Raw genomic sequence first — 15,633 nt, forward strand, 5'->3', positions numbered from 1 at the left:
GCATCAGGTTGTTTCCCTTCTCAATCAGTCAGGATGTGTAGCACAAGAATATCTTCAAATTCCAACTAGTCTCGAAGCAAATTGTGGAGAGATTTTAAATTCCCAAGCCTGAGACACAGAAGTGCTAACACAGCATGTGCAAGTTGGACAGACAGTAATTGGTCCTGGTTTGCAATCCCTTGGGGACTGTGGTTACCTCATTACAGTATTTATGTGACAAATCCCCCATACTGGGAACAGTAAAAAATGTCATGTTAAACTCAGTGGGTCCAGAACTCACCTTAATGCATTTTTTATTTTATTATACATGGTTTTTAAACAATATTTTAGATTTTTTTTACTAAATTGTAGCACTACCACCACTACTATTCTGTAGTCACCCATATTTTTCTTAAAGTGATACATTGTCACAAATTGTTTCACTGCTTTTATTTTAATAACGCAATGCTGATTTTTACATTATCACATTCAGGTAGTAAGTTCAAAAGGTAATATAGAGAGATTTCTTTAGAGATATTTTACATTTCTACCATATTGTCCTTATTGCATCATCACAATAGTTTTCTCTTACTATCTTGGATTTTTAAATGTAACTGCTATGATAAACAACCAAGTTTTCAAGCATTATGACCTGAAAACTAACTATACTAATTACTATACATCAAAACCTTCAGGGCTGCAAGAAAATGAAGGCAGTATTATGCTTTCACAGGATTGTGGAGAATGGAAGATCAGCTTCCATCTCTTCTGCTCTTTTATTTTACCTATTTCTGGTTTAGGCGACCCTGCCTTGGCAGGTGGGTTGGACTAGATGATCTCCAGAGGTCCCTTCCAATCCTAAAAATTCTGTAATTCTTTAATTCTGTAATTCTCCCTTTCTTACTGGTCCACTCCGTTCACTTCTGTAGTCATTATTTTCAGAGAGAAAATGCTTTGAGTAAGAATATTTGGCATTGTATAAAGATCTAATTTTTTTCTTTACAAAAAGCAATAAAAAAATCTTCATTAACATTAAAATCTGCTGTGTGCTACAGCAAGATATTTCTTTTCTAACACGCCAGGAGTCCTTAGCAGTTCTGCAATAAGCAACTTCAGCAGTGTGCTTACCTTGGGAATGTATTCTGCTGCTTCTAATAGAGATTTCAGTCCTTTAAATCAGCCACGTTTCCTTAGTACATGAACAGAGCCACCACAAAATCTAAATATAATCAACATTTCATAAATAAATCCTTTAACAATTGATTTCTCAAAGAGCCAGTTCCATGTGCAGTCCCTCTGAATTATTCTGAAGGAAGGACATGGATAGTAGAAGAGGATTTCCTTGACCTAGTGATGGATTTTGAGATTTAGAGGGAGATGAAAGTGACAACAGCAGTCACTATTATCCCTTGCCTGAGCAGAAGCTTACTAGCCCTATCTACATGCACAAGAAGTGATAAATATTGGAGTGTGCTCTGTCTTGGAACCGAAAAAAAAATTATTGTAAATGACTATATATTCAGTATTGTCTGTTCGTCTGTTTTCTTAATATTGCAGATGCTTTTTTACTGCAGTGACAGGTCTTTACTGGAATAGACAAAACACTGCAAATGGAAATTTCCTGTTTATTTTAATGTGTATATCATATGGCCGAAGAAAATGAAACTCAATTTCAAACTACTTAAAGTTGTTAAATAATCTAACACAACATATTTTGATGCTTAAAAAATCCCATGAATTGTGAATGTATATTTAGTGGAAAATGCCATGATGATGAAGTCTTAAGACAGTCAGTCCATTTTCTAGAAAAAAGATTATGCTTTTGAAATTTAAAGAATAAAAATTGTTTTAAATAAAAGAGTAATGGGCAACAAGGAAATGCATAATCTCATTCACATTGAAGCCAGATACACCAATTTAGACTAAGATATCCAACATAATAAATAGATAAAGAAGTGAATTATCTTCTAATTTCTCACATATATTTCACCATTGTCCTTGAAGGGCTGAAGTATAGCTCCACTCCTAAAATCATAGATATGAAAGGAATCTCAGAAGATCACTGCGTCCAACTAGTATTGACTCATGATCAGTTTTACCTCTGTTATTCTCATGGGTTTTTGCCTGCCCTGCAATCTGAAAGATGTCAATGTTCAATGCTGAGCAGTGTTTTTGTAAATATGTGGTGTCGCTGAGTGTCTGGGACATGTGCCCTGTTGAGTGTCACAAAGGAGATGCATACCTTTTTTACTCTGGTATAGAACAGTCAGTTTTCTAATAAAATAAGCACTCCCGTAAAACAACTCTAACTTATTTTTTTCTTATTTGTTTTACCATGGAGTTTTGCAGAGTTCTCAAACAGAGGAAGATGAGTCCTACTGGGCCAGGCCAGTTCCTTGTCTGACAGTGGCCAGGACCTCACCTATTTGCAAAGAAGTTTGCAGGACAAATTCTGTGTGAGCTCAACACAGTGGTGTCAATTCTGCCCTCCTTTAAAAGCCCATTACATAGTTGTCATTGACTTCACTGATGATTATATTAGTTTAGTGTCAATTTTTTTCATGGATATTTTTCTGGTCATTCTGTATTCCAGTGAAGTAACCTTGACTGATGGGAGAATGACTGTACTAATGGATTATTGTTTTAGTAGGCCATCTTTAATCTATTTTTGTATCTTGCATTGTCATCATCTGTAATTCTTCTCAATCCTGTTAAGGCCACATCTTGTTTCAGATACCCATAACTAGAACACCAGATACATTATACATATGTATTATTTATAAATAAGCAGGTTTTAATGGCACAACATTGCCTTTCACCCTACTGCGTTGTAGCTATGTAAACAGATGAGCGTCTGGATTGGAATTACAGTTTTGGCAGTCTTATTTTCTGCAAATACTGTTCTGTCTTTTCTAGTGCTGATGCAATTTAAGCGATTAATGGCATGTCGGAAGTGCTGTAGCTGAGAAGGTTCCAGAGTTTGTGGCTTATTTAATACACACTTATGTTGAATTCACTGTCATGAAGCACGGTCGGCTCCAATGAGGTTTGGTGACTGGAAAACCATCAGTGCCAATGGTGTCTCCACCAGTAGGTGGTACTGTATTTTTACTTTAGGGCTAAGTGCTGTGTGAGGGAGAGTGAAGTACAAGCAATTTAAGATTTGTGTTGGTGTGTTAGATTCCCATGTGCAGATGAGGCAGGAATCACAACGCACTGGACAGACTGCAAGCACAATCTCAGGCACACAGCACAGCACCACACAGCTCCAAGACTGTGTCAAAGCCTTTCACTAGCATCTTCCAGGCACAGACCCTAGTTTTTGCATGACTACTCTGAGCAGCGATTAGCACTTTTGAAATCTGTCTGGCCATGCCCAGCAGTTTTTTCGGTGCCCTGAGATGAACCTGCAATAAGGCTATCCTTGTGCCTCCCACATTCAGTGGGTGTCTCTCCCCTGAGATACCTCTTTACCTGCCAGCCTGAAACCCTCAAGGAACAGAGAGACTGGCTTACCAGAAAACTCTCTGGAAAATACTAGATCTTCAATCAGTTGTATCACTGGGATAAGGAATAATTGTAGTAACCATGCAGGAGTGCCAGAAGCTCTGAACAGTCAGGGTTTCTGTTAAGCAGAATTTTATTTCAAGTTAAAATAACATATGAAATCTGGGTTGGTTGCACAAAATAATTATGCTAAAATGTTTACACATACAAAGGTGGTTCAACTGAGATTAATTATACATAAAAGAAAATCATCAATACATGATAAGAATGGTAGAAAATGCACTGTAGATAAAATAGGTTTAATAAATCTAGCCTTGTTTGTCTTTCATTCATTGTAGCATAGTACAGTATAGCACATAGTATAGTAGGAGTTAAGGTGGCACTATTTGGGCATTTTTAAGGCAACATATATAGAATTAATCTCTCCACAAGTACAGCAATCTAATAATTTTGAACTTCAACATACGGATATTTTTTTGTCTCAACTGAAGTTAATTCCTTCACATGTTGCTCCTGCAGGTCTGCACTAAATCACCAGCATTTGGGGCAAATGGAGTTCCCATGGTCAGAGCTTCACTCACAAATCTAGCTCAGTAATTTTTGTGTGGCTATGTGCCAGGATGGGTAACAAACCTATCTGTAGCTGCTGTATTGAGCAGAGCTCATGTTTGAATCCGGTCACTAGCAGCAACTGCAGGCAGGGTAATGCAGAACAGGGAAGATGAACAATGATGACAGGACTTAAAAATGCCACAGATAATTTTCCTAAATAATAATAAAAAAGAGATAGGTCTTGCTTCAACCTGGGCTAGCTGCACAGTGAACGGGTTTTCTAATTGTGATGAAACCTGTTGTCATGATCTTCAGTATTATAATATAATTAAATACTGCTTAAGGAACTCAATGTATATGCACATGAGAAAACAATCATCAACAAAATGAAAGAATTTATAATAAAGCCAAGAAGTCACAGAAATTATGGTAATTAAGTCATTCATGGCTAACACAGAGGTAAGATGGGATTTACTAAGGCAAAAAAATGAGGTTTACAATTACTATTTCAGTTATAAATGTAAAAGATTGAAGCTGGCTAGATATTCAGTGCTTCTGTTTTTATTGAAAACCAAAAATTAAAGTCAGTGCTTGCTGATTTTAAGGAAAGTTTCAGGAAATCTTTCATTCATTACATAATGAATGAAATTATGCAATTACGTAACAGAATTTTAACATAAATTTTCTCTTGCATTTTCGATACATTTAATGGAAAAAAAATAGTGCAATAACACAGAAAGGTATAGTAGGGTTTCATAACATCCTTATTTCTCTTTTGGAGAAATGGGAACTGCCACAAAATTGCTTTGACTGTTAGTACATGCATATTGTTACCTCATACTAAAAAAGGCTGATGTGTCCTTAGCCATATCTGGCATAGATCCATGGAATTAAGTGGAGCTGTGCTGATTTGCATTAGCTTATGATCCAGGCATTGCTCTAAATCAACCACCATTCTCTTTCTGAATGGTAAACTGGCATCTTCTTCTTCTTTATGTTAGATGCTAAGATTGTATATCAGTACTTTATTTTCTTTATCATTTGACCCTTACACATCATTGAAAATAAAGAAAAATATATCAATGTTGATAAACTGCTTTTATGTAGTTTCTTTCTTCCTGATGGCATCTCAAAATTCTTCGAAACAAGTTTGAGTATGAAGTGTTAATCAACAGTGTAGTGTACACACACAGGCAGTGTATCCACTCCCTTCTGTAATTATATTATAGATTGCAAGTTCTTTACAGCTGTCCAGTGACTTGGATTGTTAGCTACAAATGCAATGTTCCTTTTCTCATAACATACAGAGCACTGGTTAAGCTAAAAAATAAATATAGAAATAAAAAATAAGACTAAGAATTTGACCTCTTGTGTTTAACTCCAGGACTGCGAAGTCAAGGACACCTAAGGCAAGGAGAGGTTTTGCTAACATTGTCACCATATTTCAGCAGTCTGCACAGTGGTAAAACAGTTCAAACCCAATGATGGTTAGTTTTGGTGCTGCGCTGCAAAGCATGGTTACAACTCTGCTAGTCTCAAGTCAGCATGTCCCTGTGGTGCTCTGTAGAGATGTGTTAAATTTTCAACTGTTTGCCTCCAGTTGGGGAAGTCCTTGTCCATACTAAAGGTCCTCAGACTGTCCAGGAAGTTTGCTGGGCAACGTGTAATGCTTTATTAAGCCATATGTTTTGTAAATGTATTTTACTTAATCATGTTACACTTCTACCTTGAAACTATCGATTGGGTAATAAAGATAATTGTTTCTTATGACACCTTGGCGCTCGTTCAGCCACAGGGAGTCATCTCAGGGTGTGCATCATCAGGCACTGCCCTAGTTGTGCGACACCGGCATAGTTTGGTCAAGGGATCCCTCTGACTGTCCGCAGATCCACTGGCCGGAGTGAGCACGGGCAGCCTGTCACACACATACGTGGTTGCACATCAAGACTGATCACCTCTTCTTCCAGGTGCGAAGAGGATGAAAATTAAATCTATAAAACTCCCACTAGACACAAATGCTGCCAAGGTACCCCAGGCCAGACCTCTCTTCCACGAATTCAGTGTTCAGGTGGGGCCGCAGGACTCCCCAGGTGAGACCTGGAACTTGATAACGACTTATAAAGCCCATTCGGGGTCACTCCTGGAGTGACCGTCCCCCAAGACAGGTCCGTATGAGCAGCGCGGATGCCGCCTGCGCCTACAGCAGCCACGGCGGGGCCGCGGGCCGGGCGAGGGGCGCGCCCAGGTACTCCGGGCCGCGCCCGGGCGGGCGGAGCCGCCGCCACCGCAGAGGAGCCCGCGGAGGGGGTGCCCCGCAGCCATGGGGCACCGAGAGACGCTGCCCGCCCGCCCGTCCTGCCGCGCAGGTCAGTGCGGGTGCCGGTGCCTGTGCCGGTGCGGGTGCCGGTGCCTGTGCCGGTGCCTGTGCCGGTGCGGGTGCGGGCGCGGAGGGGCAGCCGGGGGAACCGCGGCCGCGGCGCTGTGCGGAGCGGTGCGGGGCAGGCGGTGCGGTGCGGGCTGTCTGCGGGGGTTGGTGCTGGGGAGCGGGGATTGCGCGGGAGGGACGCGGCGGTGGGCGGAGGTGAGGGCGCGGTGTGTGCGCGCTGCCGGGCGCCGCTCCTGCAGCCCCCCGCTGCCCCTGCGCCCGCACCGCGGGTGCGGGATCGTGACTCCTGCACACGTAACACTTTCCTCCGCCCTCACGTCACGCAGTTGTTTTCCGGCGAGCGAGGCGCTGCCGGTGCCAGGAAGGCTCCTGAGCTTCTCCCGCGGCTGCCTCGTGTCTAAGCGTCTTTTCAAGCGCCTTTTTTTTAATAAATTTTTGTGAGTGGAGGTGTGCCAGGAAAGAATTCCTTGCTGCTTCTCGGTGCACCCACTTTTGGCCCCCAGGAGCCAGGTCTTGGCGAAGGTGGCTTGGTATTTCCTGGGTGACTGAGAAAGGCATTTCGTGCTTCTGCCAGGGCTGAGCTGACTCGTGAGCTCAATAGAAATGGTCAAATTATGTGTCTAATCAAAGCAATTAGTTTTCTAGATGATTTAAGACCAGTATCTTCAGTGTTGAGTTAAAAGCCACGTTGGCTGTTGCTAATGAACTGCAGGGTACATCAGTCCTAGACTTGCAGAACTGTAGAACAACAGCAAGTTAGACTTGACATAAGAAGAGTGTGGCAGTAGTCTGGCTATTCTGCCAGTTCAGATAGAGACTATTTAGGTGTTTGGGAAAAAATATATTCAGATTTAGCTGAATTGTAAAAACAGTTTAGAAGTTACAACAGTGGCTGCCTGAACTCTGGCTGGTTTCCTGTTGCTATCTCCCTGAGCTGGGAGAGTTTATTTCTGAAAGGAGGGGTTCTGCTGACAGGTTCATGTTTGGAAATGGGAGGAACCTACCTTAATTAGAGACTGTGTGTCAAACAAGGCAGACAGCCTCAGCGGTTTGTCAAAACCTTCCTCAGCCTTTCCAAGTGATCCTCAGACTGTTCACAGTCGGCAATAAAGTAACTAATTCCTGGTTCAGCCTCCTTTTCCCGTCTCTTGGGTCGTTCTTTGATCAGCACTTTACATGCAAGTGGAACAAATTACTTGTTTTTTAAAACTAGGAAGAGCTGCTCAGCACAATAAGCAGAGATTATAACCATTCAAAATTGCTCTTCTTAGGTTTAGGTTGAACATTAGGAAGAAGTCCACAGAAAGAGTGATTGCGCTTTGGAATGGGCTGCCCAGGAAGGTGGTGCAGTCACTGTCCCTGGAGGTGTTTAAGGAAAGACTGGATGTTACACTCAGTGCCATGGTCTAGTTGACAAGGTGGTGTTGGGTCATAGGTTGGACTCAGTGATCTCAGAGGCCTTTTCCAAGCTTAATTCTGTGATTCTGTGAATGTTCTGCTTCTCACACCAGTTTGGTTTAGCATCATTATAGATATTGGGAGATAGGGGATTTCATTCACTGCCAACTGCTCTGCTTTTTTTCACAGAATCATAGAATGGTTTGGATTGGAATGGACCTTTAAAGGTCATTTAGTTGGACCCCTCCTGCCATAAGCAGGGACATTTTTTACTTTCGCTGGTTTTGTTAACTAAGAGAAAATATATTTATGCTTAAAGGACTTGTCTGCAATTTTCTTTTGTAATTTATTCTTTATTAATTATGTCAAAACTTAAGTATATGCAAATTTTTCTTCTAAGACTATGCTAATACTTTAGGATTTTAAACTACTTCCAGGTGCAGATGCAAATTTCATTTCTTTTGCATTATCCAATTGCAATTTCTAATAATTATAAGATGGCAGAATAGTATTTATCTTACATACTATGCAAAAGTAATTGCACGCTGATCTAAGCTCTTTTAAGATTTTAATCTTCAGCTGCAGGATATGAACATACCCATTTTGTGGGACCACTTCTATGAAGTCTGACATAGCAGTACAAAACAACTCCTGTTATATAGAAACTCTTAGCAAACAAGGAAATGTGACTGCAGATCTTGCAAATCAAAGGATAGCTTCCTGTAGTATGTTTGTTGCACAGTATGGCACAGGAAAACTGAGAGCAAATACTCATTCTACTTCCTTACTTGTAAAGGATGGTATCTCCCAGTGTCAATATCAGGATTTTCAACTGCAAATGAAGATATGCTATTTTTAAGACCTTTAATGTTTTAAATATTCCTTCTTAAACAGTATTAGATGAATTACCCAAGGCTGCTTACTTGTCAAAAGTCAAGTACTTTTGACATAGCAGTAATATTTCCAGAGCTTAGATATGAACAGACAGAGGCACATCCTTTTCTACCAAGTCCTCAAGTTGTTTTTTTTCAGTTGGGAAAAAAGAGGGGGAAAAAAAAAAAAGAGTGTATTACTGGTGGTGCCACTCAGCAGGATGAATCCTTCATGTGTCATTTTAATTATAGGGAAAACATGGAAAGCAAAATTATTTGTTGCATCCAGTGAATATGAATCACAAGGGACAGCTTTTGTACTTCTGCATCAGCTGTTTCATATTTTAACATGTCCTCACAATAAACCTTTTTTCCTCAAAAAAGTTGTCCTTAAAAGCTATTCCAGTCTAGGTTTTCTGATCCACACTGTTTGTGTGATGCACTCTACTGTGAGAAACTGGGAGACATCAGCCTAGACTGTCATAAGCCCTGTTGCGGCTTTGCTGCCTGTCCCCTGCTTCCCTAGGCAAAATAATAATTCCTTTTGTTCTCGGAAATGCAATATCTCTTCTTCCTTTAAAAACACATCTAAGCTGATAACAATGACATCATTCCCACAGACTGTCATCACAGTGATGCTGATAATGCTTGGCTGGCTGAGAGTGTGAAGGTTCAGTCTCAGCTGAGGACCAGCTGGCTCTGCAGCTCTGTTGCAGGGATAGCTGAGGGGACTGTCCCTTGTGGGGTGTGATCTCCCTCCAGACAGGGCATGTTGAGGTTAGATGAAAATTGCTGTGACATGCAATGAGGCTTTCACCTGAAAACTTGGATGGATTAAAAAAGATCTGACTCGCACAGTACTCACAGAACAGTTTTAATAAAATGAATATACACCTAGAGTTTGCTCCCTGTATAGATTTTTCTTCCTTTTTTTTTTTTTTTTTTTTTTTTTTTTGTTGTTGTTGTTGTTGTTGTTTTTTGTTTGTTGTTCTCAATCTCAGCCAGAAAAGTAAAAGCAGAAGCCTGGAATAACAGTAGACTTACTTAACAGGGAGAGTCTGAAATCATGGATTTGGCTATATGTTTGTGTTTTGGGAATGTGGTCTCTGCACAACACAAAAGAACCCTTTCATCTTGAGGTTTAAGGTTAGCTTTTAAGATTTTAAGTAGAATTTTACATTGAAGATCATATTTTATTGTTGCATTCTTTGGTATTGCCCTAATTGCTTGACTGAGCCAATGAAATGCAAAATATATATGTCAAATAATGTATGCACCTGTGAACTGCAGGTTTGGGTAATGACTCAGGGCAGCATTGTGTATGTTGTGTGGATTTTGTGTGTTACTTGTACAGTTAGAAAGGACAAGTGCTCTGGGAAGACATAGAAAGGAGTGAGCAGAGAGACATCAGGGTTTTTCCAGTGCTGTGCCTGGATCATTTGTCATCTTTTTTCTCCTCCCAGGTGCTGTGCTCTCTGTTGCTTGCTGTGACTCCTGCCAAGCATGGTGCCAGATCATCAACGTGTCTGAATCACACTCTCCTTTCCTCACCTCTATGGAAGGGACTGTCAATGAAACAAACTGGAGCGTTTCCGTGCCTGCTGGAAGCAGGTATCACCTGTACATTGGCTTGGCTTTGGCAATAGGTTCCAGTTTCTTTAATGGTTCTGGTTTCATACTGAAGAAAAAAGGACTTTTGAAACTGGCAGACAGAGGAGTCACCCGAGCTGGTAAGTGGTTGTGCCTGTGTTGCTCCTGCTGAAGACACAAACACCAAAACACAAAATCAAGGTTTGAATCACAGAATACATGTTTAAAACTGTTGCACTTGAATCAGAAATCCTGTCTTGGTGAGGGATGGAGATACAGTATTATTTCTCTGTGTGTGATTACAGGGACTAGGATTTCAGAATTCCTAGGGCTATGGGACCTGCAGTGCATATTAAATCCAGTGAGCTGATGATATTTCGTCACTGACAGTAGTTAGTTACCAAATAAAATGCTCCATTCATCTTAGCCTTCAAAAGGTCTTTCTCTTTCTTTTCCCATTTTTTTTCCTCCCTCATTTGAGATGAAAACTCTTAGGATGGTAGCTAGGTTTAGGGGGTTTTTTTCGTGGTTTTGGGTTGGGTTGGGGTTTTTTTAATTTAATGAGTTGTAGAAAGGATATTTATTAGATGAGTTTCTACAGTTAGTACAACTATCCCTATCAAAGTCAACAGATGAAGATCTAGAAAAAGAACAATTGGACTAATCTCATAATTCCCTTTTACATGAATTTAAATACATAACATTAGCAGTTTTTATTTTGTTTGTTGTGTTTATTGCAGTATACTGTTCCAGAGAATCTGGTTATTTGAAAAAGATGTATTACTGAATATTCAATATACTTATGTTTTATGTAAAAAAAAATAATTAATGCATGCAGGGGCATTTTTAATTTCTTCTGATTTAAAGTAAAATTGCTGATGGTATGAACATATTGGTTTTGAGCTGGGACAGCACAATGAAGCATTTCTTAAGATCACCAACAACCTTTATGGACATTTTATTTTTGTTTGGAACTTTCCCTCCATGTATATTTGGTCAATATCATTCTTAAGAAGTCCAAGTCACAAAACAGTAGAGTGATTAATAAAATGTCAGTCAAAATCAAGTATTCTTCATGTCGCACCCAGATAACGTGCTCTTTCAGTACTTTGTAGGTGCAAATGTGAAGTTGTACTTTTCTTTATTATAATAAGGTGATCTCTTTCTTCTAAGATGAGGTTATTTTTTCTGCTTTCAGGACAAGGTGGATATTCTTATTTGAAGGAAGGGCTTTGGTGGGCTGGACTGCTATCAAGTAAGTCACCTCTTTCTTCTCAGCCTATATGTAAATGCTACATAAAGCAGATTGTTTTAAAGAGATTTATTCCCTGATTTTTCACTCCCTTCACTTAAAAGAAATGTCCTTGCAATCACATTCAAGAGAAGCCTTTCTGATTTGAGCCTTTCCCTCAAATACTGCATTTGGTCTTTGGAGCTTCTTGCAGAATAACCACCTCTTCTTTATTATCCTATCAAAAACAATGGGATTCATCTGTCCAGCTTCTAGGAGTACTTAGGAGAAAAGTGTTTAGCTTTCTTCAGCCTTTATTATTTCCAGAAGAGGTTGTGCAGCTAATGTTGAAATGAAAATTTGCATATATAGTGTAGAAAAAATATTTTGTTTTATATTTGCTATCATAGCTGTCATACAAAATATTGACAGCCTTTTATATCCCCTTCCCCTCCTAAGCTGATCCAAATGTTCTTTCTTCTACAGTGGGATTAGGAGAAGCTGTAAACTTTGCTGCCTATGCGTTTGCACCTGCAACCTTAGTTACCCCACTGGGTGCACTGAGTGTTCTCATAAGGTTGGTACCAACTGGGAGCAAACCTTGGCAAATGAACCATTTACTGTATGAGGGAAAAATACTGTCTTTGGCTGAAAGTAGAGAAAAGCAATATATGGAGAAAGAATGCTTTTTATTCCTTTGTGGAAAGATCATCTGCTTATTTAGAACTGAGTTTTCTGAGTAGACAGAATTAGAAGTCTTGTTCCAAAGACCACTGAATGGCCTTTCACCTATATTATAAAGTATTTCTTGTCACCGTATACCAGGTATACTGTTGATGCACAGTGATAGACTGTTGTAATTTATCTCTTCCTAGAGAACCGAACTGTTATCCTCTTCTTCAGTTGTACCAAAACGTTAAAAGAAAATATCGTATTCCCCCACTAAAATGTTTTCAAAAACATTTATTTTTATAGAAGGATAATTTTGTATTAAGGCACACTTTCGGTTTTGTTTTGTCTTTTCCAAGTCCTTAAGGAAAGAAGGCAAATAAAATTTTGGCTCTTTTGAAACATGAATGTTCTTCAGAAATTTATTATTTCTTATGTATGAAGAAACAAATAACTTCCAAATACTTAAGCACATACATTAATGTGGCTACCCTAGCAGCAGAAAAAACATGGTCTATGCTTACAAAGAACTTTCTGGGAAATAATTTATTAGCAAAATGAAATTATTGTCTTTTAAGTATAAAATCCTTATTTTTAAGATCGGAGTAAGCTGTATGAAACGTTGTGTTTAAAACAACCTGGGCCACATATTAAAAAAACCCAAAACAATAAGATGCTTGCAGCAGTCTAATTGCTAAAACTGCAGCCATTCCATCATAGCAAAACTAATGTAACTCAGTTGTGCTGCAATCAGCATGTAGGTAGATGCAGATTAACTGGCTGCCTGGCTGCTGCTTTGCAAAACAGCTTGAGTTTTATTACCCTCTCCTTTGATGAGGATAGCAATCTTTCTAATTTTCATGAAACAGAGAGGTCACGAGAACTTCATGTCAGTGAACTTGTTACCTTTGTGTGAAAAAAATGTCTGTGTTTTGATCAGTGGGTTGAAAAGCTATTTGGGAGCGTGTCCACACACCATTGTGCCCAAGGTTATGCTCTAACAGGCTAATTGTGCCCTGTGAGGTGGTCTCATTTAGGCCATGTTATTGTCCTTAGGTTAAATATTGAACACCTTAGAGATCCTGGGGTCAGCCCTCTTCAAAGGGGGAGACGTGCCCTCTCTGTGGTTTGGGGGGAGTCCTGACAAGCCAGGCAGAAACTGTGCCTGGGTGGGAGAGTCCGGGGAGGGATGAGAAACAGTTTCCAAAACTCACGTGAATTGGTTCTCATGGCAAATGAAGTGCTTTAATCTATTTTTTAATGAAAAAATCCAGCTTGTGTGGTTAAGCTACAGGTATGGGAGAGTGCATACTCCTGGCCCAGGCAATCAGGAATGAGAAGTTCCTTGAGCAATTTGTACTCTTTGCAACCTGGAGGGAAGTGATCAGGGTTGTTAACGTCCCTAAAACCTGACCTGACCTCCTTGGTCATGACCAACCTTATTGCAAAACTCCTGACAATTTGATTGTTTCAGGCTGGTTGATCATATATCCAAATTCAAATGAGGTTTTGAGTTACTGTCATGCTACACAGACAGATTTTGAATGTCTTGTGTGGCTGGTGGAGCTGAATCTTTTATTTATTTTTTACCAAACAGTGCTGTATTGTCATCCTATTTTTTAAATGAGAAGCTGAATATTCACGGAAAGCTGGGCTGTGTACTGAGCATTTTGGGGTCAACGGTCATGGTTATTCACGCCCCAGAGGAGGAAGAGGTCACCTCACTAGATGAAATGGAAAGAAAGCTGCAAGATCCAGGTCTGTATGCTATTGCAGTGAATGTGTGCTACAGTTCATAGAGAAGTGTTCAGGACTCTGAATAACTTTATGTACTTGGATGTAGTTCTGTTATTTTGTCTCATGTGCATTACTCTTCTTCCCTTTCCTCTTTCTTACAGCATTTGTCACATTTGCTGTTCTCATAACAGTTGTTGCCGTTGTCCTGATTTTTGTCGCGGCTCCAAAGAGAGGTCAGACAAACATATTGATCTACATTTTAATTTGCTCGCTCATTGGTGCCTTCTCTGTCTCATCTGTGAAAGGCCTGGGCATTGCCATTAAACAAATGCTGGAGCAGAAGCCAGTTTATCGGCATCCGCTGGTTTACATTTTGGTGGGCATCTTGGTGCTCTCAGTCAGCACTCAGATCAACTATCTCAACAAAGCATTGGACGTGTTCAATACATCTCTAGTGACACCTATTTATTACGTGTGTTTCACTACGACGGTTCTGACATGCTCCATCATCTTGTTCAAGGAGTGGAATAGTATGCAACTGGGTGATATCATTGGAACCCTGAGTGGATTCTGCAGTATCCTTATTGGCATTTTCCTATTGCATGCTTTCAAAAATACTAACATCACTTGGAATCAGTTGATGTCCACTGTTGCCAAAGAACCATCACTACCACACCGTAAATACAAAACCCGTGACACTTTACTAGAGAGCATGGAAGATCCAGCTTTGGCATATGATGAGGATGACATTTTATTCAGTCAATGAAACTCTCTAAGCAGTGCTCATCATCAAAGAATCATGAGTTGCCAACTAAGCCTACCCATGTTTACTAGACTTTTACTCTTTTTTTCTGCAGTCCTCTGGAAAATGGTCTGTGAGGCCTGTTAAGTGCGGGCCACTCCTCTGTGTGTCAGCTGTTGGCAGTAATGAATGAAATGAAAATGTTCGGTAGTTAATATGACAGACAGAAACAGGAGGGTGATTGTATGTTAGACAATGAAAAACATTGTCCCTTTTTTTATGCAACATCTCCTATTGGAGAATTTTAGCAAAAAATTAATAGTCTTTGTAAGCCACATTTACAAAATGCAAGTTTCTTGTAATGATAAAGAGTAATACTTGCTGAAGTGACAAGTAGTCTGCTATTATCTTGGTGATAGCCTTAATATTTCAGGCTTTTTTATGTTTTTATAATTTATTACCAAGCAAACATGTCGATATTCTACATGAAGGATATTTATTGGAGACACAATATGAAGAAAACAGTGTTTAACCCTTTTAGCCTTTAATATAAAATTTTATACAAGTTTTTTCCTTTTTGGTCACCTACGAAAACCTTGAATAGATGTCATGAAAAGAATTTATCAAATACAGTTTTTGGTAACCTGTCTCCTTCAAAATCCTTTTCTACCCAAGGAATCCTGAGTGGATTGCGAATCCCTGAATATGCCTGTACCTTTTTATTTAAGATCAAGTTCAAGAAAAAGAAAATTCATTAGAGACCTGAAAACACTTACTATTGGCTTAAAAATTACATGAAATGAAAGAATAAAGTATTCAAAGGCAGAAGACAAACAGAATGTACAATTAAGAATTTCTACTCTGTTTTATATTACTTTGAGGTTTAAGAAGGGACTTCGCTTATTTCCGTACATTTTCCTAATATTGCCAATTAAAACTCAGTTAAGCTTTTCATTTTTTTTTTCTCATT

At 39.5% G+C, this 15,633-nt stretch overlaps 1 protein-coding gene across 1 annotated transcript; it reads left to right on the forward strand.

Annotated features, from left to right (window-relative positions):
• The first annotated feature begins 10,197 nt into the window (after window positions 1–10,197).
• NIPAL1 (NIPA like domain containing 1) lies at window positions 10,198–14,733 on the forward strand. The gene is given in 6 exon segments (XM_027717750.2): window positions 10,198–10,218; window positions 10,220–10,424; window positions 11,483–11,539; window positions 12,002–12,092; window positions 13,782–13,942; window positions 14,083–14,733. Coding segments are annotated over 6 exon segments (1,140 nt in total). The 3' UTR covers window positions 14,688–14,733.
• Window positions 14,734–15,633: the final 900 nt, after the last annotated feature.

This window comes from Pipra filicauda, unplaced genomic scaffold (assembly GCF_003945595.2).
Source record: "Pipra filicauda isolate LSUMZ 115617 unplaced genomic scaffold, ASM394559v2 scaffold116_size3395265_pilon, whole genome shotgun sequence".
Classification (NCBI taxonomy): domain Eukaryota; kingdom Metazoa; phylum Chordata; class Aves; order Passeriformes; family Pipridae; genus Pipra; species Pipra filicauda.